This window comes from Schistocerca americana, chromosome 9 (assembly GCF_021461395.2).
Source record: "Schistocerca americana isolate TAMUIC-IGC-003095 chromosome 9, iqSchAmer2.1, whole genome shotgun sequence".
NCBI classification, from domain to species: Eukaryota; Metazoa; Arthropoda; class Insecta; order Orthoptera; family Acrididae; genus Schistocerca; species Schistocerca americana.
This window is the reverse complement of record NC_060127.1, coordinates 162,889,304-162,912,627: the sequence shown is the minus strand read 5'-3', so window position 1 is coordinate 162,912,627 and position 23,324 is coordinate 162,889,304. Positions and strand designations below refer to the sequence as shown.

General features: G+C 45.2%; 1 protein-coding gene and 1 pseudogene across 1 annotated transcript in view; both read right to left on the bottom strand.

Moving 5' to 3' along the window:
* Nucleotides 1-23,324, bottom strand: part of LOC124551266 (cytochrome P450 4C1-like) — a 161,854-nt gene that overhangs the window by 44,365 nt on the left and 94,165 nt on the right. The window contains exon 4 of the mRNA XM_047126265.1: nt 20,661-20,888. Coding sequence (XP_046982221.1) covers nt 20,661-20,888 — 228 coding nt within the window. The remainder of the gene's footprint in view (nt 1-20,660; nt 20,889-23,324) is intronic.
* Nucleotides 9,941-10,058, bottom strand: LOC124551425 (annotated as a pseudogene).

The window sequence follows — 23,324 nt, the reverse complement described above, 5'->3', positions numbered from 1 at the left end:
CTCGAAGAATGAAATTACAATGAAATCCAGGCCATTAGCTGCTTTCAAGTGTTGATAAAGATCAGCGGGGACAGTTGAAAATGTGTGTCTGAAAGAACAGATACCATCTTCGTATACATGGAGAAAAGTATTTAAACCGACAAACTCTGGGAGGTTGTAGGGGACATCAAAACAAATATTTTTCCCTAATCTCTTTTTTTCCTAGGAGGCTTATTTGAACCGGTGGAGTTGTTAGAGGTCGTATTATGATCTTCAGTTGTTAGAGGGCGTATTACACTCTTCAGTTGTACGTAACTGCTGCCCATCAGTATAGTAGTGCATTGTTTCTGTTGACTAATGGAGCGATACACCTGGAGTGAGTACACTGATATGGTTGGTGCGTACTACGTAGCGCACCACAACGGACGAGCTGCACAGCGGGTTTATCAACAACAATATCCTAATCACCGTACCCCGCATCATACGACCTTTGCTGCTGTGTACCAACGTCTGCGTGAGACCGGGTCATTTAGCAGATTACCTGGACAGGGACGCCGTCGCACGGTAAGAACGCTGCAATCTGAGGAAGCTGTCTTGCAGCATGTGGAGCGGGATCCTTCATTCAGCACTCGTGCAATTGCACGTAACATGGGGACGAATCAGACGAATGTCCTTCGAGAGCAATTGTTACGTCCATTTCACTTACAGCGTGTCCCAACCTGTAGCCAGTTGATTATCCACCTAGAGCACAGTTTTCGCAGTGGTACCTGGAATAATCTGAAATGCATCCTACATTTACATCCTCTGTGTTGTTTACCGATGAAGCAACGTTCGGGTGAGATGGAGTCTTTAACATGCACATTAGCATGTTTGGAGTGACGATAACCCATATGCCACACTTACTAGCGCTCATCAAGTGTGGTTCTTCGTTAATGTGTAGGCTGGTGTTGTTGGGGACTGTTTAATTGGTCCGTATGTGCTACATAGGCCATTAAATGCCAGGCACTATTGGAATTTTCTCGCCAGAGCATTGCCAGAATTGCTGGAAAACGTCCCGCTCCCTACAAGACAACGCATGTGGTTCCGACATGACGGGGCGCCGGCACGTTTCAGTCGTCGTGTGCGTCGATTCCTGGACCGACGGTTCCCAAAAACGTGGATTGGCAGAGGCAGAGTGTTTGTTGGTTTAATTTGCCACCAGAGAAATCTTCCTCTACCGGTTTAAATACTCCTCATAAAAAAATGACATTAGGGGAAAATGTTTGTTTTAATGCCCCTTCAACCTCCCAGAGTTTGTCGGTTTAAATACTTTTCACCCTGTAGATAAGGTTTACCGGCCAATGATCTTCACTGCTGATGCACTCGCATTGCCCGAACTCTTAAGGGAATCGGTAGACTGTCTGCCGCGAGTAATGGGTATAGGCACTACAAACGTAGTATGTGGACGGTAAGTTGGGAATGTGGGTCTCACAGAGACTGTGCCAGAGATAAGTCCTTGCAGTCATATTATTGTCTGTGTCCTCGATGGCTCTTTAAAAGTTCAGTTCGGTACCTTAGCTTTACCTTCGTCCAAAGATGGCCTTAACCTCATTAATGTACACAAACAAGGACCAGCATCATCACAAACCTCATTCAGCGGTGGAAGCCTTATAGCCTTGACCCACCCGTTAATATCACCGGCATTCCACTTTCTTACCGACATGTGCGACTGTACTACATGGAAATGTGCTACATTCGACATAACATCGTCGATAACGGAAGCCTGACGAACATGAAAATTTATGCCCTTCTCATGACAACAAACCACAGAAATCGTCTCGAAGAAAACCGTCCACATACACATTGGAGTATAGTGTAGCGGAGTGTGCACAGCGGCATGTTACCATCACGCGTCGTAGACGACTGGTATGTACCAGTCAACGATAAAGTAGCAACGGATGAAAAGCTACATAAGGTAGGCCTTCACCCAACGCCCAACTGTGACGCATGCGGAAGAGTCGATACGCTTATTCATAGGCTCACGCGTGGACATGCAGAGGAAATTACAACATTTCTTCGTCAACGATTGTCGGTGATACACCGTACGACACTGAGTGGTGTAGACCTTTTAGAGATCATTCAGCCACAAAAACTGAGACATCCACGAGCAATAAACAACGCTGCAACTTGGATCACGGGCCACACAGCATCGCTTATTACGCGGAATAGGCATGCTACTTTCCTAGACTATTAATCTAACACAGAAAATGAACACTTTAAAATGAGCCAACATTGTGACCACAGGAGGATATTTGGAAATATGCTGAAAATCATAATTGACGGATAAATGCTTCAAATACAATATTTCGGATAGCAGAGGTTGGCAGTGACCTGTATGTATCAATCCTAATTGCTTCCTGGGACTTTAGTTCATGTCGGAATTTTGAGATAATATCCAGACGCTCACCAATGCAGAAGGCATTTTTTTATTTCCCATTTTCGTTTTAAAATTTTCCTTCTCTCGCAGACCAGCGTAGCAACTTTCATTCAAGAATGAAGTGATAGCCCTTTGTGCACCATAAAATTTTCCGTTTACTACTTGGCAAAAAGAGACAAAAAGAATCTCAAGAAGACATTTCATTTCTTATATTGAGCAACGGCAGCCTGGAAATGATATATACTTTGTTCATTCTGTTCTCATTACAAATTGGAACAAATGTTTATTTTCTCTTCCTCATAAAAAAATAAAATAAATTAAATCAAATTAAATAAAACAAATAAAAACAAAAAAACAACCCTCAAGAAGTTATTTCATTTCCTATATTGCGCAACAGCAGCCTGAAAAAATAAAATAAAAAAAATAAAAAATAAAAAAAACAAAAAAAGAAACAAAAAGATGGATATAGCCTCAGCAAAAACAAAAAAAAAAATTAGTAGAGCACTTGCCCGTTTCCACGGTCCAATTGATATTTATCAACACCTGTTAGCAGCTAAAAAAAAATCGCATAGAACGTCTCCTATGAAAGCAGAAGATGATCCTGGGTTCGAGTCCTGGGCGGGGCATACCTTTTCAACCGTCCCCTTTGATCTTTATCAGCTCCTGTAAGCTGCTACTGGTCTGGATTTCATTGTAATTTCATTCTTTGCTCGATTAGAGAATACGGAACAAAGATGTCTAATTACGTTATTATGGAAATGCATGGTGTCAGTGCTAGAGACCGTTTATTCAGTCATACTTTGTTACAGAGGTGGTCCAGTACAAGCTGTACCAAGCAGCCTCAGTTATGGTATGCATGGTTTCCTCCCAGAAGGTGGTAGTGTTCCTCACATGTCATGCCCCAGAGACTTCTCCTGCCATAGTAATTGATAATGTTGTGTCCGGTTCACTTCTCTTGCTGACTCACTGTGTAGTGGATGTGATACAGCGTTGTACACAGTGGTTCCGTATTCGAGCTTTGCGACGTTGTGTTTACTGAAGGAAAGGCACGAGGCAACGGGGCAGCGAGGTTGTATCAGGAGACCTGTCCCTGCCGTCAGCAACCACGGCATTCAATGTTTGCACCAGTTATTTGCCAATTGTCTGAGACAGGGTCGTTTCAGAAAGCAGGAAACCGTGAAGGACGTACCCGAAATGTTCGGACACCAGGCTTGGAGGAAAATGTGATTAACACTGTGGAAGGCGACAGCCATGTCAGTACCATGTAGTTGACCCTCCAGTATATGGTAAGCCATTCTCCATGGCATCACTTAGATCGTGTGCAGGGTTTACTAGCGACAAACTTTTCACATCGGATGCAGTTTTGTCACTGGTTTCTTCACCAGGCAACCACAGTTCCGGGATTTGCGTCATCTATCCGATTCAGAGATGAGGCCACATTTACACGGAGTGGTATGTGAGCTAGATCGCTGGTCGATCATCAGCGATCGGCTTGTTATCTTTGGCGCGTCCCCGGGAATGAGCATCTTTGCGTTTTCGGCTGGAGCGCGCGGGACGGGGAGAGGCAGTCGGTTTGGGGCGGCCGGTAAGATTGGCGGAGTTGTGGCTCGGGCGTAAGCACATGTGTGATGTCTGTTACGCTGGGGCTCTTTGCGAATCGTGAAACTCCTGCGGCGGTTACTGGTTGCCTGGAAGGCATTTCATGTACTCTGTGCCAAGCCTCGCAGTGAGAGCGGAGTCCGGAGTTAGTGTTGGCCGAGATGTTTGTACAAATTGAGGTGCCTGTGTGAGAAGCACGCCGTGGGGCTGACGGTTGCTTCGTCCTTCTGGCAGCCACCGCAAGCGGATGTTCGGCCGGACTGTCTACAGTTTGTGGTGAGCATAGTGTGAACAAGTTCTCGTAGGATGTGCTCCCAGCCTGACTCTTAGCCTGTGTTATTTGTGGGTGCCGACCCGTTGTCTGTTACTGCTTCCGGGTGTCCTGTAAGATTTCACAGCAAAACTGTGTTTTTGTGTCATTCTGTGTTTCTGGCTCAGCGTCCGCCTAGAAAAGGGAAAGATTTGGGATTCCTTAATGCTGTAATTTAAACATATAAAAATTCAAATTTAGCTTACCTGGTTATTGGCTTAACTCGCGCTTCACGCACTAAATTAGCTGATATTGAAATTGTTTTTTTTATTCCTGTTTAATGTCAGACAGATTCAAATTTAGTTTACCTGGTTATTGGCTTAAGTCGTGCTTCACGCACTAAATCAGTTGATATTGAAATTGTTTTTTTATTCCTGTTTAATGTCAGACAGATTCAAATGTAACTTCATTTATGTATTTGAAATAAAAGTGTTGGATTGACCTTAATGAATTATGTGCAATCGACGTAAGGGACCCGGTCCTTCATTAGTGCTTAACAGTGGAATGTGGTTCGGGTTGTGAGTCCCGTGCTGGGATCAGTATCTTCAGCTTTCATAACAGTCATCTGTGGAATAGTATGCAGAACCCCCATGGTATGGTGACAGTGAATCATCAGCATCGGTGCAGCTGGAATGTGTGGGCCAGGATAATTCCCGAGCGTATTTTGGGAGCAGTCTTCCTTCCACGTCGACTAACAGGCCGGAACTATGGGCGTTACTTGCTGTTGACTTTGCCATCCCTGCTGCAAGAAGTGCCATTGATGATTCGAGGGGTTATATGGTTGCTACATGGAGCTCCAGCCCACTTCGCCGTTAACCTGAACACGCATCTCAGTTGTGTCTTCCCTGGTCGATGAATCAGACGAAGGGATCGAGTTGCATGGCCTGCTCGTTTGCCGGATCTCAACCCGTGGGATTCCTGGTTACGGGGCCACCTCGAAAGCATCGTGTATGCAGAGCCCATTCCAGATGTGGAGACACTGCAGCAGCGTGTTCATGCTGCCTTTGGCGCTTCGGATGCAGCCTGGCCGATGTGAACGCGTGAAATATAACATCCTACTGCACGTACACACATGCCTTGAGGCCCATGGAAACCATTTTCAACACATACTGCAACTACATCTGCATGATGAAGCGCGTATTAGACAGCAAACTCTGTAGCAAAGTTTGACTGAATAAATGGTCTCTAGCACGGAAACGTTACATTTCCGGACGTAAGTTTACCAGGCCTTTTTTGTTGCATATCCTCTCATCACTCAATCCCTAGAGTTTGTACACGGCGGGAACAATCGCTCTGTATACATTACTAAAATCGGAATAAAAATGTAAATTAAGGTAATTAACTACCAAAAACCACTGGTACTATTACAAATTTCATTGCTTGGTGTTGCTTAACTATTCTGTTCTGATGGGTCCTTGCGATGTACTTAAGGACAATATTATAGAAATGGAAGAGGATGTAGATGAAGACGAAATCGGAGATGTGATATTGCGTGAAATGTTTGACAGAGCACTGAAAGACCTAAGCCGAAAAAAGACCCCGGGAGTACACAACATTCCATTAGAAATACTGACAGCCTTGGGAGAGCCAGCCCTGGACAAAACTCTACCATGTGGTGAGCAAGATGTATGAGACAGGCGACATACCCTAAGACTTCAAGAAGAATATAGTAATTCCAATCCCAAAGAAATCAGGTGTTGACAGATGTGAAAACTACCGATCTATCAGTTTAATAAGTCACGGCTGCAAAATTCTTTACAGACGAATGGAAAAACTGATAGAAGCTCACCTCGAGGAAGATCAGTTTGGATTCCATAGAAATGTTGGAACACGTGAGGCAATACTGAACCTACCACATATCTTACAAGATAGATTAAGGAAAGATAAACCTACATTTATAGCATTTCTAGACTTATAGAAAGCTTTTGACAAAGTTGACTGGAATACTCTCTTTCAAACTCTAAAGGTAGCAGGGGTAAAATACTGGGAGCGAAAGGCTATTTACAATTTGTACAGAAAGCACATGGCAGTTATAAGAGTCGAAGGACATGAAAGGGAAGCAGTGGTTGCAAAGAGAGTGAGACAGGGTTGTAGCCTATCCCCGTTGCTATTCAATCTGTATATTAACCAAGCAGTAAAGGAAACAAAATTAAAGTTCGGAGTAGGTATTAAAATCCATGGAGAAGAAATATAAACTATGAGGTTCGGCGATGACATTGTAATTCTGTCAGAGACAGCAAAGGACTTGGAAGAGCAGTTGAACGGAATGGACAGTGTCTTGAAAGGAGGATATAAGATGAACATCAACGAAAGCAAGACGAGGGTAATGGAATGTAGTCGAATTAAGTCAGGTGATGCTGCGGGAATTAGATTAGGAAATGAGACACTTAAAGTAGTAGATGAGTTTTGCTATTTGTGGAGCAAAATAACTGATGATGGTCGAATTAGAGAGGTTATAAAATGCAGATTGGCAATGCCAAAGAAAGCGTTCCAGAAGAAGAGAAATTTGTTAACATCGAGTATAGATCTAAGTGTCAGGAAGTCGTTTCTGATAGTATTTGTATGAAGTGTAGCCATGTACGAAAGTGAAACGTGGATGATAAATATGATTACGTAGGCTTTCCCGGCGTAATAAATACACTCCTGGAAATTGAAATAAGAACACCGTGAATTCATTGTCCCAGGAAGGGGAAACTTTATTGACACATTCCTGGGGTCAGATACATCACATGATCACACTGACAGAACCACAGGCACATAGACACAGGCAACAGAGCATGCACAATGTCGGCACTAGTACAGTGTATATCCACCTTTCGCAGCAATGCAGGCTGCTATTCTCCCATGGAGACGGTCGTAGAGATGCTGGATGTAGTCCTGTGGAACGGCTTGCCATGCCATTTCCACCTGGCGCCTCAGTTGGACCAGCGTTCGTGCTGGACGTGCAGACCGCGTGAGACGATGCTTCATCCAGTGCCAAACATGCTCAATGGGGGACAGATCCGGAGATCTTGCTGGCCAGAGTAGTTGACTTACACCTTCTAGAGCACGTTGGGTGGCACGGGATACATGCGGACGTGCATTGTCCTGTTGGAACAGCAAGTTCCCTTGCCGGTCTAGGAATGGTAGAACGATGGGTTCGATGACAGTTTGGATGTACCGTGCACTATTCAGTGTCCCCTCGACGATCACCAGTGGTGTACGGCCAGTGTAGGAGATCGCTCCCCACACCATGATGCCGGGTGTTGGCCCTGTGTGCCTCGGTCGTATGCAGTCCTGATTGTGGCGCTCACCTGCACGGCGCCAAACACGCATACGAACATCATTGGCACCAAGGCAGAAGCGACTCTCATCGCTGAAGACGACACGTCTCCATTCGTCCCTCCATTCACGCCTGTCGCGACACCACTGGAGGCGGGCTGCACGATGTTGGGGCGTGAGCGGAAGACGGCCTAACGGTGTGCGGGACCGTAGCCCAGCTTCATGGAGACGGTTGCGAATGGTCCTCGCTGATACCCCAGGAGCAACAGTGTCCCTAATTTGCTGGGAAGTGGCGGTACGGTCCCCTACGGCACTGCGTGGGATCCTACGGTCTTGGCGTGCATCCGTGCGTCGCTGCGGTCCGGTCCCAGGTCGACGGGCACGTGCACCTTCCGCCGACCACTGGCGACAACATCGATGTACTGTGGAGACCTCACGCCCCACGTGTTGAGCAATTCGGCGGTACGTCCACCCGGCCTCCCACATGCCCACTATACGCCCTCGCTCAAAGTCCGTCAACTGCACATACGGTTCACGTCCACGCTGTCGCGGCATGCTACCAGTGTTAAAGACTGCGATGGAGCTCCGTATGCCACGGCAAACTGGCTGACACTGACGGCGGCGGTGCACAAATGCTGCACAGCTAGCGCCATTCGACGGTCAACACCGCGGTTCCTGGTGTGTCCGCTGTGCCGTGCGGGTGATCATTGCTTGTACAGCCCTCTCGCAGTGTCCGGAGCAAGTATGGTGGGTCTGACACACCGGTGTCAATGTGTTCTTTTTTCCATTTCCAGGAGTGTAGTTTGGACAAGAAGAGAATAGAAACTTTCGAAATTTGGTGTTACAGAAGAATGCTGAAGATTAGATGGGTAGATCATGTAACTAATGAAGAGGTACTAATTAGAACTGGCGAGAAGAGGAGGCTGTGGCACAACTTGACTGTAAGAAGAGAGCGGTTGGTAGGACATGTTCTGAGGTTTCAAGGGATCACAAATTTAATACTGGAAGGCAGCGTGGAGGGTAAAAATCGTAGAGGGAGACCAAGAGATGAATACACTAAGCAGATTCAGAAGGATGTAGGTTGCAGTAGGTACTGGGAGATGAAGAAGCTTGCACAGGATAGAGTAGCATGGAGAGCTGTATCAAACCAGTCTCTGGACTGAAGACCACAATAACAACATGAGTTATGGAGCAGTTTTAGAAAAAACAGTGCCATTCAAAGCCAAGAAGGGAACTAATGATAATATTGTGGAAACTGAGACCATGAGGAGTCAAAGGTTGAATGGTAAACGACACATTCCCTACCTTGAGAAACTTTTTGAGTATTAAATAAACGAGTTCCTAGCTATCAGCGTGATGAGAAGAAGAGAGGGGTAGTGATGAGTAGTGTGTGAACGATTTTTCAGCGAGGTTTAAGCTGCTGAAGCAGTATTTAAACAATTACAGTAGTGAGTGCATTGGATGAGATATAGGATTTAGTTGCGCAATAAGGAGGTCTTGGATGATAATGCTGATGTAGCAAGATGCACAGTGTTATTACTATTGGCTGCCTAAGGGAGTCGAGGTAACAGTGTTTAGCAACAAAGCTAACTACAACAAGCTCACGTTGTTGTAGTTGTGTCTATGCCAGTTACATGAGCCACTGTGTGCCTTATTACTTTTGTAACCTATGTCATGTAAAGGTATGTGTGCACAAACAACCAACAGCGTGTGACTCGTCTGTGTATTACGGGCTGTCCTGAGGATGAAGATATCACTTCGCCTCGGTCAGCTGCCAGCCGTGTACAATCCACCAGTGATCCAGTGACCGGACGACAACGGGCAGAAGCCTATTCGGAAGACAGAAGAGCAGGTCTCGCCTACTTGTTTACAGATCATCGTCTAGGGCTGACTTACAGGGAAAGTCGTTTAGTGAAGTCTTACAAGTGAACAGACTATTGTTGCATTTGGATTTACTATTACTGTGAAGTCCACCAACCATTATTTACACTTAGCCATTGAGGGCTTTCTTGTGTTACATTACTAGCAGTGTTGCGGATTTCATAATTCAACTAGTCACAAAGATAAGTAAACCGTTTTAATGCATTGTTTTGACTTTGTTTCTAATTTGTTGCAGTGTTGTAGAACCTTCATTCTATTACCCTGTTACCTGACCCTTGTGCATAGCTGTGTAAGCGCTCCGTCTTCTGGCCACAAGTGGCCCATCAGGACCATCCGACCGCCGTGTCATCCTCAGCGGAGGATGGGGATAGGAGGGGCGTGTGGTCAGCACACCAATCTCCCGGTCGTTATGATGGTTTTCTTTGACCAGAGCCGCTACTATTCGGTCGAGTAGTCCTCAATTAGCATCACGAGGCTGAGTGCACCCCGAAAAATGGCAACAGCGCATGGCGGCCCGTATGGTCACCCATCCAAATGCCGGCCTCGCCCGACAGCGCTTAACTTCGGTGATCTGACGGGAACCGGTGTACCCACTGCAGCAAGGCCGTTGCCTATAGCTGTGTAATAGTGGCAGGGAGAAATTGCCTTAGCTGTGTACTGCACCAGAAGGCGTTCCATGGACTCACAAACCCGGCCTGCCGTAACAACAGTGGCAACTCGGCCTCCACAGCAGTAGCGACGAGGCCTTTACAAAACTGGCAACAGGAGTTTGCAAACTATGTTAAAACAATTAAGAGATTTTACAGCAATAATATCACACATGAATGGTAGGAATTTGTAAGAGTACAAAGTATACGTAATACAGATTACAGTACAGGTATGGTAAATAGAATATATTACGAACTTTGCAGTTACGATGATCCAATTAGAAACCTTAATGCTTTGTCAACTCATGTTAAGTTCATGATCCTTGTGTTTCAGAGCTGTCCTACGAAATGTAGATTGTAAACAGAGTATGGTAATTCAAGGATGAGCCTGCCACTTTCCACTCCAGTTGCGGCCAGTTCCTCTCCGCATATGCCAGCTTCGCCCTCAGGTAGACAAGTATCCTCCCGGTGGCCGGGTTTTCTGTCTGCCTGCCCATTCCAACAGAGCCGAGACACTTCTACAGGTGATTAATGGGCGCTTCACCTTCTCATGGTAGTCACTAACCTACCTGTTCTGCATCGCATGAGGCGATGTGGTGAAGATCATTGAACCACGCTGGCAATGTGAACTTTCAGCCGGGCTTTCACACCACCGGCGTCATCAACAAATATGAGTGAAAAGTCTACAGAAGGAACTTTCCAGAAACATTGTGTGCTACACATGTTTCAAGTTACACATTTGGGGACGAACATGAACTCCTGTTATGCACTTCAATTCCGTATCATGCTATTCATAGACAAAAATAATACTTCTACGAACGACATTATCTTCTTTCATTATGTGTTTATTAGAGAACGAACATTTTTAATGACAGTCACGAAGCCTCAAATAAATTTTTCGTATAACACGGAATTGCCGAAATTTATAAAGCTGAACACACTTAGTAATGTGGAAAAGGACTAATTTTTAATTCGGACCTGTGAATCTTGTCACTTTTCTGTGAGAAGATCAACTGAGACTGTAAGCACTAACGATTCAGTTTCCATATTTTCTTGCGTATCGAGCCTTCCCTAGATACAATCCATATGACGAACTATGTATTACCTAACAGTGATCTGATTGTTGTATTTTGAAATTTTCTTTGTGTACTTTTCAGGGACGATTATAAAGACACCCATTATTAAGTAATTCTAACACGTGCTATCAACAGTGTCGCAATTTTTGAGCACTTCAGAACTCAATTTTGAGAGCAAAATATTATATTTGCATCTCTTAAGGTCGGTGTTGGCCTGGCTGACATCAGTGTTTGTATATGAGCAGTCATCGAGAGCATTAGTAGTCACTTTTGGGATTTCCATTTGCTGCATTTTTAATTTTTAGAATTAAAAAATTTGTAATTGCACACCCCCATACAATAACACAAACCTAATACACTGGCGTCCAAAATTAAAGCAACAAACCACTGTTTCCACGTCCTGTGTCTAATTCACGATATAATCATACAAATTGTCAACCGGATGTCCGTACGATCGGGTTCTGCAACGAAGATGGCATTCTGGTCAACGGACAACCACGCCAACGATGATGTCACGGTAGCTATGAAACGAATTAATGTGTTCCAGGTAGCCCCATATCCATAATCGTTGTGTACACAGTCACAGACGGAGCAGTATGGCACAGAGAACATTCTACAAGACTCTCTGCAAAGGAGGGCCAGAGAAAGGAAGCAGGACAGTCGCAAACGGATGTGACCCGATGGCTTACAAGGAAACCTCCCCATCGCACCCCCCTCACATTTAGTTATAAGTTGGTACAGCGGATAGGCCTAGAAAAACTGAACACAGATCAATCGAGAAAACAGGAAGAAGTTGTGTGGAACTATGAAAAAAATAAGCAAAATATACAAACTGAGTAGTCCATGCGTAAGATAGGCAACATCAAGGACACTGTGAGCTCAGGAGCGCCGTGGTCCCGTGGTTAGCGTGAGCAGCTGCGGAACGAGAGGTCCTTGGTTCATGTCTTACCTCGAGTGAAACGTTTACTCTGTTTATTTTCGCAAAGCTATGATCTGTCCGTTCCTTCATTCACGTCTCTGTTCACTGTAATAAGTTTAGTTTCTGTATTTTGCGACCGCACCGCAAAACCGTGCGAGCTATATTTGCTGGTTTCATATTGTCCACGGAATACATCTCACGTATTTAATGCACTCTCGTCCAAAGTAGCGAACAGTCAGCTGCCAGCCAGCGAGCCTCATTAGCAGCAATACTCTCTCTTCCGTGCGCTGTAGTCGACTGACGTCGTGTGTTTCGACGTTTGTTTAGGTGTAGCGTTCGACGTTTGTTTAGGTGTAGCGTCCCCATACTACGGCGCAGTTACCTCGCATCGGACGGACGGACGGACAGATAATAATTGTCTAAAAATAAAAAAAATTAAACTTATCACTCGAGGGAAGACTTGAACCAAGAACCTCTCATTCCGCAGTTCCTCACGCTAACCACGGGACCACAGCGCTCCTGAGCTAAGAGTATCCTTGATGTTGCCTATCCTGCGCATGGACTACTCAGTTTGTATATTTTGCTTATTTTTTTCATAGTTCCATACAACTTCTTTCTCTTTACTCGATTGATCTGTGTTCAGTTCTACAAGGCCTATTCACTGTGCCAACTTATAACTAAATCTGAGGGGGTTGCGATGGGGAGGTTCCCTTGTTAGTGTGACTCGTTTCTTGTTTCACGGATGTGGCAAAAGTGTATAGAGACTGAAACTGTATCCCAAACACTGGAGCAGGCCAACCAAGTGTGACTTCAAAGGAGAGACCCGTTATTTGCCTGTAAGGACACGACAGTAACGCTTTAATACTGCACGACAACTGGCATGTGAGTTCACTGTATCCATGGACGTGTTGTATCGGGGCAAACGATGCAGAAGGTTCCGGCAGAGTGGCCTTTATTGTCGGAGGCCTGCTGTATGTGTACCTCTGACTTATCTTCACAGAAGGGAAGGTCTAGACTGGAGTCATCAACACGCCACCTCGGTGGTCGAACAGTGGGCCTATGTTGTTTTCAGAGATGAGTCCCGATTTAGTCTGGAGAGTGAGTCTCGATGGATTCGCATCAGAAGGGAAAGTGGAACACTATTTCGAGACCCAAACATCGTGGAAAGAGACTAATACCGAAGAGGACAACTAATGGTGTGGGCAGGGAATATGTTGACCGCTCGAACACCTGTTCTGAAACTGTACAGTTAAATCTGCAAGGTTTCACTACTATCAGGTATCGTGACGAGATCTTGGTACGACATATCCGGTTGTTGTGAAGTGCTGTGGGCCCAGACGCCGTACTGGTGGATCATAATGTTCGACCTTACAGAACACGAGTGGTTGTTGTTTTCTTGTAGACGGAAGATATACACACAGGGCGTGACCTGCTCGCTCCCCCAATTTGAATCCCATAGAGCACGTCTCGGTGCACTTGGGAGACGGGTTGTATCACGTCATTATCCACGAACAACTCTCCAAGAACTACGAGCTGCTCTGAGGGAAAAACTGGCCTTATTGCCTCAACATGGGATTGATGACATCACCCACAGCATGCCCTATCGTAGTCGGGCCTTTGTTACTCCCAGAGGTGGTCAAACGCCTCACTGAGCACACTAACCAGCTCTGTGCAAATCCGCTAAGTTGGAAAAAATCGAGGAAAACTGTTGGCTTTCATTACGCATGTTGCAGGTGTCTACGTTCTGTATTCTTCACATTGTTTTTATTTTAGTATCACCTGTTTACACTGTTTTGAGGCAAAATAAACGCAACCCTGCAAAATTTCCGTTTGTTGCTTTAATTTTGGACACCTGTGTATTAATTGTTTTGGCCGGCCGGAGTGGGCGAGCGGTTCTAGGCGCTACCGCCTGGAACCGCGCGACCGCTACGGTCGCAGGTTCGAATCCTGCCTCGGGCATGGATGTGTGTGATGCCCTTAGGTTAGTTAGGTTTAAGTAGCTCTACGTTTTAGGGGACTGATGACCTCAGAAGTTAAGTCCCATATTGCTCAGAGCCATTTGAACCATTTTTTTGAAATTGTTTTGCAACTTCTAGTTGTTTTGAACGCATGTCGTTCTTTTATTATTCTACGTGATTTACTGCACATCTGTTTTATACATGTCATGATTTTATTCAGTATAAAATACTACGTACTTGCAGTTAAATGAGAATTTACTAATGAATATCATCGATTAATGTGTAGTATCAAAGGAGTGGGAGTGGATGTTGGCAGACAAGAAGGGACTAGTATCCAGCGATATCGGCGGCGCCATTATTTCGAGGGGAAAAGGCAAGGAGTGAATGAAGAGGAGAAGGGGAAAGCGATACAGCAATGTGGGAGGGAAGGAAAAGTGGAGTCCTTATGAGGTGAAATGTGAATGTGATTAGGTAGTTGGTAGGAATGTATCACGCGACCCATTTCCTCTGAAACTGGCAAGAAATATTTCAGAATTTTTATGTTCATTTCCCTTGCTCAACTAGTCTATCACTGACACTGCATAGTAACTGGAAACAAGATTCCGTACCTCCAGTGAAGTCACTTTGTTAATCTCTGTTCACCTCTCTTTTGATTATGGGTCACTGTCTGGGTCTGGCAATGGTAACCAAGGTGCACTCAACCTTTGTGTGACCAATTGAGGAGCTACTTGATTGAGGAGGAGCGGCACTGGTAATGAAAACTGAATAACGGCCTGGAAATCTGTGTGCTGACCACATGCCCCTCTGTATTCACATCTGGTGATGCCAAAGGGCTGAGGACGACATGGCCGCCGGTCGGTACCTTTGGGCCTTCAAGGTCCTTTCAAGAGGTATTTGTCTCTTGTGGGTACGGCAAGGGGAGTGCACAGTTGGGAATCTATCAGCTGGTTAGCATAAGATATGAACCTTAGAGGAAGCAGGCTACCATAAGAATGTTCAGAGTCAGAGGCTTGGTTTCAGCTTCATGTAGCCAGACTGAGGAAGCAGGCTATCATAAGAATGTTCAGAGTCAGAGGCTTGGTTTCAGCTTCATGTAGCCAGACTGACACCCAAGTCCATTCATATCCCTCATCCCACCTTCTCTGACTTCGACACGAGACAGATTTTTTCTGTCGAGGAGACATTAGCATTGTTCGAAGAAGCCTTTTAAAAAAATAAGGAATTTCTAGCGATGTGTCGCCTTCCACAGGCCAGCATCTTCGGTACCTCAGGAGGGACACTACGGAATAACATTAGGTTTAAATTTTAGAACCTAGAGTTCGGTTTGGATCCTACTGTTATTTTTGTAGAGCCACGCCTGTGTGTCGGCCATATCTGTTTGGAAATTGTTCGATGGAGTGGTATAGATTATCTGCCTGCCTCCAGACCCTGGAGCACTATTGGTTGGAAACTGCAAGTGTAGGAGATTGTTTCAAACTTTACTTGAGTTCCACTGGACAGAACTCTCAATGTCTGCCACCACTGACGGACGAGATCCATTCTCTGACAGTAACAGAAAATTTGCAGAGCGCCCAGAAAGAGAACACCTCATGCTGACAGTTTGAAGAGAAAAGACGCTGCTAGGATTTGGAAGGATGATGCCAGACGCTGCTGGGAGAGGGTGGAGCAAAGGCAAGTTCCTGGATGGCTGATGAGACGAGCCTTAAGGTCGCACGGAAGGATGTATCTACTTGAGTGCTGAGTAAAAGAGAGAGACGTGAATTCACTCTCCAGTCGACACACCTACTGTCTGGCACATTACACTTTACTTGTTGCTCAGACGTCGACATGCACAGTAGTTACTGGAGCCTCGAGAGGACCAAACGTGCTGAGAGGTAATGCAAGATTTGCGTGAAGAGCTTCACTGGAGAGGTAAATCGCATTCAACTGTTTACTTGGTCGCCATTACGTCTTACCCTCAATTATCAGTCCGCGGCATAGTCAATTTTTGAAGGAAGGAACTAGAATGGGATGGGGTTTACGGTTCTTGAAAGCCATTCAGTACTTTAGCTACGTTAAGAGGCTATCTCGGTGCTTAAACTATGCAGTTGTGTGACGATAGGACTTTACATGTACTTCCTAAGGCAACTGTGAATAGAGCATATTCCTAGCAAATAAAAATCTAACTAACAAGACTTCCGTGTGTTTATACATTGACTATCTTGGTGTTTCGGCAACAACTCCTGCTGATGTTGTGCACCTACAATATCTAAACTGTGAAGGTGACAACTAGGGTTGTCTGGGTTGGGTATGGAGTCTCAAGGGAAATATAAAGCTGAACATGGTCTGTTGGATTCCGAAGATGACAGAATTTTACACGTATTAGCGCTGCTTGGTCTAGGCTCCTTCATACCTTGATTTCTAAGACCACAGGAGAGCAGTGTGCTGACCACATACCCCTCCATACTGCATCCACCTGACGTCATAAGGCAGAGGAAGACACAGCGGCCATTAGGCACCATTTGGGCCTTCACAGCTTGAAGCCTGATGAGGAGCTCGTTTTAGTGCCATACAGGACCCCAACTTCTAAAATACTTTTGATACCACCACACAGATCAACCCACTGCTCGGATATTTACCTATATACATGAGGACTCTATTTTGGCCGCCCAAACCAAACGCCAATATTTCAGACTCCGTCATCGACTGTTGTGAAGTTTGTAGCCAGTGCCAGTTCTCTAAATGTTCTAAGTTGTTAGTTACAAAAAGAGTCCTCTTCCCCCCCAGAGATCTCCATTTGAGTTCATGGAGCGTTTCCATAATACTCCAGTTTTGATCAAAACTACCGCAATAAAACGAGCAGCAGGCCTCTGCACTGCTTCATGTGTTCCTTTATCCGACCTGGTGGGTACCTGAAACGCTCGAGCAGTTCTGGAGAATGGGCCACACGAGATTTCTGTATGCAGTCCCCTGTTTGGATGAACTACACTTTCCAATAATTCTCCCAACAAACCGATTTGGCAGTCACATCCCTAGAACCGACCTCACTTTCTCATTACATTTCATTTCACTTTGCAACTTTGCATTTATCCCTTTATCTGATCGTATGACTAGTGCCCCCCATCGGGCAGACCGTTAGCTGGGTGCCAATCTTTCAATTTGACACCACTTTGACGACCTGCAGTCGATGAGGATGATAGGATGATAATGAGGACAGCACAACACCCAGTCCCTGGTCGGAGCTTCTCAACCATCTGACAACAAATAACATATTATCTAGAACACAGTTTGGATTTCTGAAGGGTTCTGATATCGAGAAGGCTAATTCATCAAATAATAAGTTACAAGCTGCAGGTGTTTTCTGTGATTTGTCAAAGGCATTCGATTGTGTGAACCACAACATCCTTTTAAATTAATTAGAATTCTATGGTGTCACGGGCAGTGCTGCAAAATGGTTCAAGTCATACCTCACTAACGGGAAACAAAGGGTGTCAGTGCAAGGAACTAGAGAATTAAGTCATCAGTCATCATTAGAATGGGAAGAAATTACGTGGTGTCCCACAAGGATCCATCTTAGGACCATTGCTTTTTCTAGTGCACATTAATGATCTCTCATCAGTTACACTGCCAGAAACAGAGTTCGTTTTGTTTCCAGATGATACAAGTATTGCAATAAATAGTATGTCGAGTGTAGTTCTAGAAAGATCTGCTAATGATGTTTTCATGGATATTAATAAATGGTTTAAAGCCAACTCATTGACATTAAACTTCGAAAAGATTGTAAGAGGTTTCCACCAAGCATATGCATAAAGTATGAAGAAGAGCGGATAGAAGAGGTTGACAGTCTTAAATTCCTGGGATTGCAACTCGATAATAAATCCAGTTGGGAGGTGCGCTCCACAGAACTGCAGAAACGTCTTAACAAATCTGTATTTGCAACTCGAGTGATAGCAGACATGGGTGACATAAAAATGAAAAAGCTTGCATACTTTGCCTACTTTCATTCCATAATGTCATATGGTATAATATTTTGGGGTAACTCATCAAGTCAAACAAAAGTTTTCAGAGTCCAAAAGCGTGTAATACGTATTATTTGTGGAGTAAATTCAAGGACGACCTGTAGAAACCTCTTCAAAGAATAACTACTGCCTCTCAGTATATTTACTCCTTAATGGAATTTGTCCTAAATAATATATCTCTTTTTCCAACGAACAGCTCAGTTCATACATACAATACCAGGAACAAAAATGATCTGCACAACAACTTAAAAGCAATTACTTTACTTCAAAACTGGGTCCACCACTCAGGAACACTCATCTTCAATAATTTGCCAGCAAACACAAAAAAAATTATTTCCAAATAAAGATCAGTTGAAAAGGAGCCTGAAAGACTTACTAGTGGCCAACCCCTTGTATTCCACTGACGAATTTTTCAATAGAAACAAATGATGTATTGTTTATATTCATACTATTAGTATTGTTATTTCAGCTTTAAAAAATTGACATATTCCACATCGACGAGGATCTCCTCAGCACGGATCTATGGAACGAAAAACTAATCTAATCTGGAGAAATTTCCCCGACCCAGCCAGGAATCGAACCCAAATCCAGAGGACTGTCAGTCCGTCACGTTGACCATTCAGCTACCGGGGGCGGATACCTAGAAATTTAACAGTGACGACTTGTCAACAAGCGCAATACCAATTTTCTTCTCACCCAAATTAACTAACATTTTTCCCAAATTTAGACGAAGGTTCCATTCCTAACACCAAATTGTTACTGCATCTAAGTAATCCTGTATCCTCTAGTGTTATTCAACGACGACCGATTTCCGCATACTACAGTGTCATCAGCAGACATTCGATGGTGGCTACTCACTTGTCTATCACATCATATACAGGGTGTTACAAAAAGGTACGGCCAAACTTTCAGGAAACATTCCTCACACACAACTAAAGAAAAGATCTTCTGTGGAATTTCCATATTAGAGCTCATTTTAGTTTCGTCAGTATGTACTGTACTTCCTCGATTCACCGCCAGTTGGCCCTATTGAAGGAAGGTAATTTTGACTTCGGTGCTTGTGTTGACATGCTACTCATTGCTCTACAGTACTAGCATCAAGTACATCAGTACGTAGCATCAACAGGTTAGTGTTCATCACGAACGTGGTTTTGCAGTCAGTGCAATGTTTACAAATGCGGAGTTGGCAGATGCCCATTTGATGCATGGATTAGCACGGGGCAATAGCCATGGCGCGGTACGTTTGTATCGAGACAGATTTCCAGAACGAAGGTGTACCGACAGGACGACGTTCGAAGCAATTGATCAGCGCCTTATGGAGCACGTAGCATTCCAGCCTATGACTCGCGACTGAGAAAGGCCTAGAACGACGAGGACACCTGCAATCGACGAGGAAATTCTTCGTGCAGTTGACGATAACCCTAATGTCAGCGTCAGAGTTGCTGCTGTACAAGGTAACGTTGACCACGTCACTGTATGGAGAGTGCTACGGGAGAACCAGTTGTTTCCGTACCATGTACAGCGTGTGGAGGCCCTATCAGTAGCTGATTGGCCTCCACGGGTACACTTCTGCAAATGGTTCATCCAACAATGTGTCAATTCTCATTTCAGCGCAAATGTTCTCTTTACGGATGAGGCTTCATTCCAACGTGATCAAATGGTAAATTTTCGCAATCAGCATGTGTGGGCTGACGACAATCCGCACGCAATTGTGCAGTCACTTCATCAACACAGATTTTCTGTGGTCTGCAGACATTGTTGGTGATGTCTTGGTTGGGCCACGTGTTCTTCCACCTACGCTCAATGGAGCACGTTATCATGATTTCATATGGGATACTCTACCTGTGCTGCTAGAACATGTGCCTTTACAAGTACGACACAACATGTGGTTCATGCACGATGGAGCTCATGCGCATTTCAGTCGAAGTCTTCGTACGCTTCTCAACAACAGATTCGGTGACCGATGGATTGGTAGAGGCGGACCAATTCCGTGGCCTCCACGCTCTCCTGACCTCAACCCTCTTGAAAGCTCTTGTCTACGCAACCCTGGTACCAAATGTGGAGACTCTTCGTGCTCGTATTGTGGACGGCTGTGATACAATACGCCATTCTCCAGGGCTGCATCAGCGCATCAGAGATTCCATGCGACGGAGGGTGGATGCATGTATCCTCGCTAACGGGGGACATTTTGAACGTTTCCTGTAACAAAGTGTTTGAAGTCACGCTGGTACGTTCTGTTGCTGTGTGTTTCCATTCCATGATTATGTTATTTGAAGAGAAGTAATAAAATGAGCTCTAACATGGAAAGTAAGCGTTTCCGGACACATGTCCACGTAACGTATTTTCTTTCTTTGTGTGTGAGGAATGTTTCCTGAAAGTTTGGCCGTACCTTTTTGTAACACCCTGTATAAGGAAAGTGGGCAATCATATCTCACTGCATAGATGGTTCCTGAAGACACCAACGTCTCTAATAAACACTCGCCGTCCAGGACAGTGTAGAATGTTTTCTACGATTCGGATCATAAGTTGGCCTAAGGGTACAGATGTAGACTTAGCAGCATAAAATGCCGTAGTTGGAAGGAGAGTCGGTAAACTCGCTGTTTTAATCTGCCTTACCTGGATGGAACTCATGGCGTTACACAAGGCGGTAGAGACCTCCTCCTCTGGCATGGGGCCCGGCAATATGACGTCAGGGTTGACGCGAATGAGAGTGCTGGAGATGGCGCGGAGGGCTGCCACAGCCGCAGGTGGGTGGACTTCGACAGTGGCGCCTCCAGTCCTGGCAAGACGCTCGCTCAGGTAGAGACCACCCTCGTGGAAGGCCTCCAGGAATCCCTCCAGCAGCTGGAATTCGACACACACTCTCAATGAGCTTCCTCTCCAACTCCAACTGGCAGAAGGTGGAGATCATATACACGATAGAAACCAGAGAGTGCAGCTTCTTTGTTCAGCACATAGCAAGACGCACGCTAAATTGGAACGATCTGGAACTGCGTGCCACAGGGTTTTGTTCGTCCGCAAAGATAAGCGAAAACATTGTGACCACTACCCAACCGTGAGTGTGAACGCAGCCTGGTGACGTTCCAGGCACCTGACGCGCTACGAATATGTAAGCGGAGTAGAGACGGAGCCGGTCGCTGTGGCCAAGGGGTTGTAGGCGCTGCAGTCCGGAACCGTGCTGCTCCTACGGTCGCAGGTTCGAATTCAAATGGTTCTAATGGCTCTAAGCACTATGGTCATTAGTCCCCTAGGCGTAGAACTACTAAAACCTAACTAACCTAAGGACATCACACACATCCCTCCCCGAGGCAGGATTCGAACCTGCGACCATAGCAGCAGCGCGGTTCCGGACTGAAGCGCCTAGAACCGCTCGGTCACACAGGCCGGGTCGCAGGTTCGAATCCTGCCTCCGGCATGGATGTGTGTGATGTCCTAAGGGTTAGTCAGGTTAAGTAGTTCTACGTTCTAGGAAACTGATGACCTCAGATGCTAAGTCCGATAGTGCTTACAGCCATTTGAACCATTTGAACAGAGAGGGATGGGGATCACTTTAGCGAAGATATGCGCTGCCAATGGGGAAATCCATTGAGATAGGTGACCTGTGGACGAGTATCTTGAAGACTGCCAAGCTGGGCGAATATTCATATGCTACTGTCGTGAGCGTCTTTTGAGAAAGGTACACTACTGGCCATTAAAATTGCTACACCAAGAAGAAATGCGGATGATAAACGGATATCCATTGGACAAATATACAGGGTGATTCAAAAAGAATACCACAATTTTTAAAATGTGTATTTAATGAAAGAAACATAATATAACCTTCTGTTATACATCATTACAAAGAGTATTTAAAAAGGTTTTCTTTCACTCAAAAACAAGTTCAGAGATGTTCAATACGGCCCCCTCCAGACACTCGAGCAATATCAACCCGATACTCCAACTCGTTCCACATTCTCTGGAGATATTAGAGAATTGGCTGTTCCCTCAGCTCGAACAAGAAGCACAACAATTCATATTTCAGCAGGATGGAGCGCCACCACATTGGCACTTATCTGTCCGTAACTACCTGAACGTCAACTACCCGAGGCGATGGATCGGCCGCCAGGCAGCCCGTGACAGAGCACTTCATCACTGGCCTCCAAGAAGCCCTGATCTTACCCCCTGCGATTTTTTCTTATGGGGGTATGTTAAGGATATGGTGTTTCGGCCACCTCTCCCAGCCATCATTGATGATTTGAAACGAGAAATAACAGCAGCTATCCAAACTGTTACGCCTGATATGCTACAGAGAGTGTGGAACGAGTTGGAGTATCGGGTTGATATTGCTCGAGTGTCTGGAGGGGGCCATATTGAACATCTCTGAACTTGTTTTTGAGTGAAAAAAAAACCTTTTTAAATACTCTTTGTAATGATGTATAACAGAAGGTTATATTATGTTTCTTTCATTAAATACACATTTTTAAAGTTGTGGTATTCTTTTTGAATCACCCTGTATTATACTAGAACTGACATGTGATTACATTTTCACGCAATTTGAGTGCATAGATCCTGAGAAATCAGTACCCAGAACAACCACCTCTGGACGTAATAGCGGCCTTGATACGCCTGGGCATTGAGTCAAACATAGCTTGTACAGCGTGTACAGGTACAGATGCCGATGCAGTTTCAACACGATACCACAGTTCGTCAAGAGTAGTGACTGGCGTATTGTGACGAGCCAGTTGCTCGGCCACCAGTGACCAGACGTTTTCAATTGGTGAAAGATCTGGAGAATTTGCTGGCCAGGGTAGAAGTCGATCATTTTCTGTATCCACAAAGGCCCGTACAGGACCTACAACATGCGGTCGTGCATTATCCTGCTGAAATGTAGGGTTTCGCAGGGATCGAATGAAGGGTAGAGCCAGGGGTCGTAACACATACGAAATGTAACGTCCACTGTTAAAAGTGCCGTCAATGCGAACAAGATGTAACCGAGACGTGTAAGCGACGATCATGATGCTGTAAACAGAACCTGGATTCATCCGACAAAATGACGTTTTGCCATTCGTGCACCCAGGTTCGTCGTTGAGTACACCATCGCAGGCGCTCCTTTCTGTGATGCAGCGTCAAGGGTAACCGCAGCCATGGTCTCCGAGCTGATAGTCCATGCTGCTGCAAACGTCATCGAACTGCTCGTGCAGATGGTCGTTGTCTTGCAAACGTCCCCATCTGTTGACTCAGGGATCGAGACGTGGCTGCACGATCGGTTACAGCCATGCGGATAAGATGCCTGTCATCTCG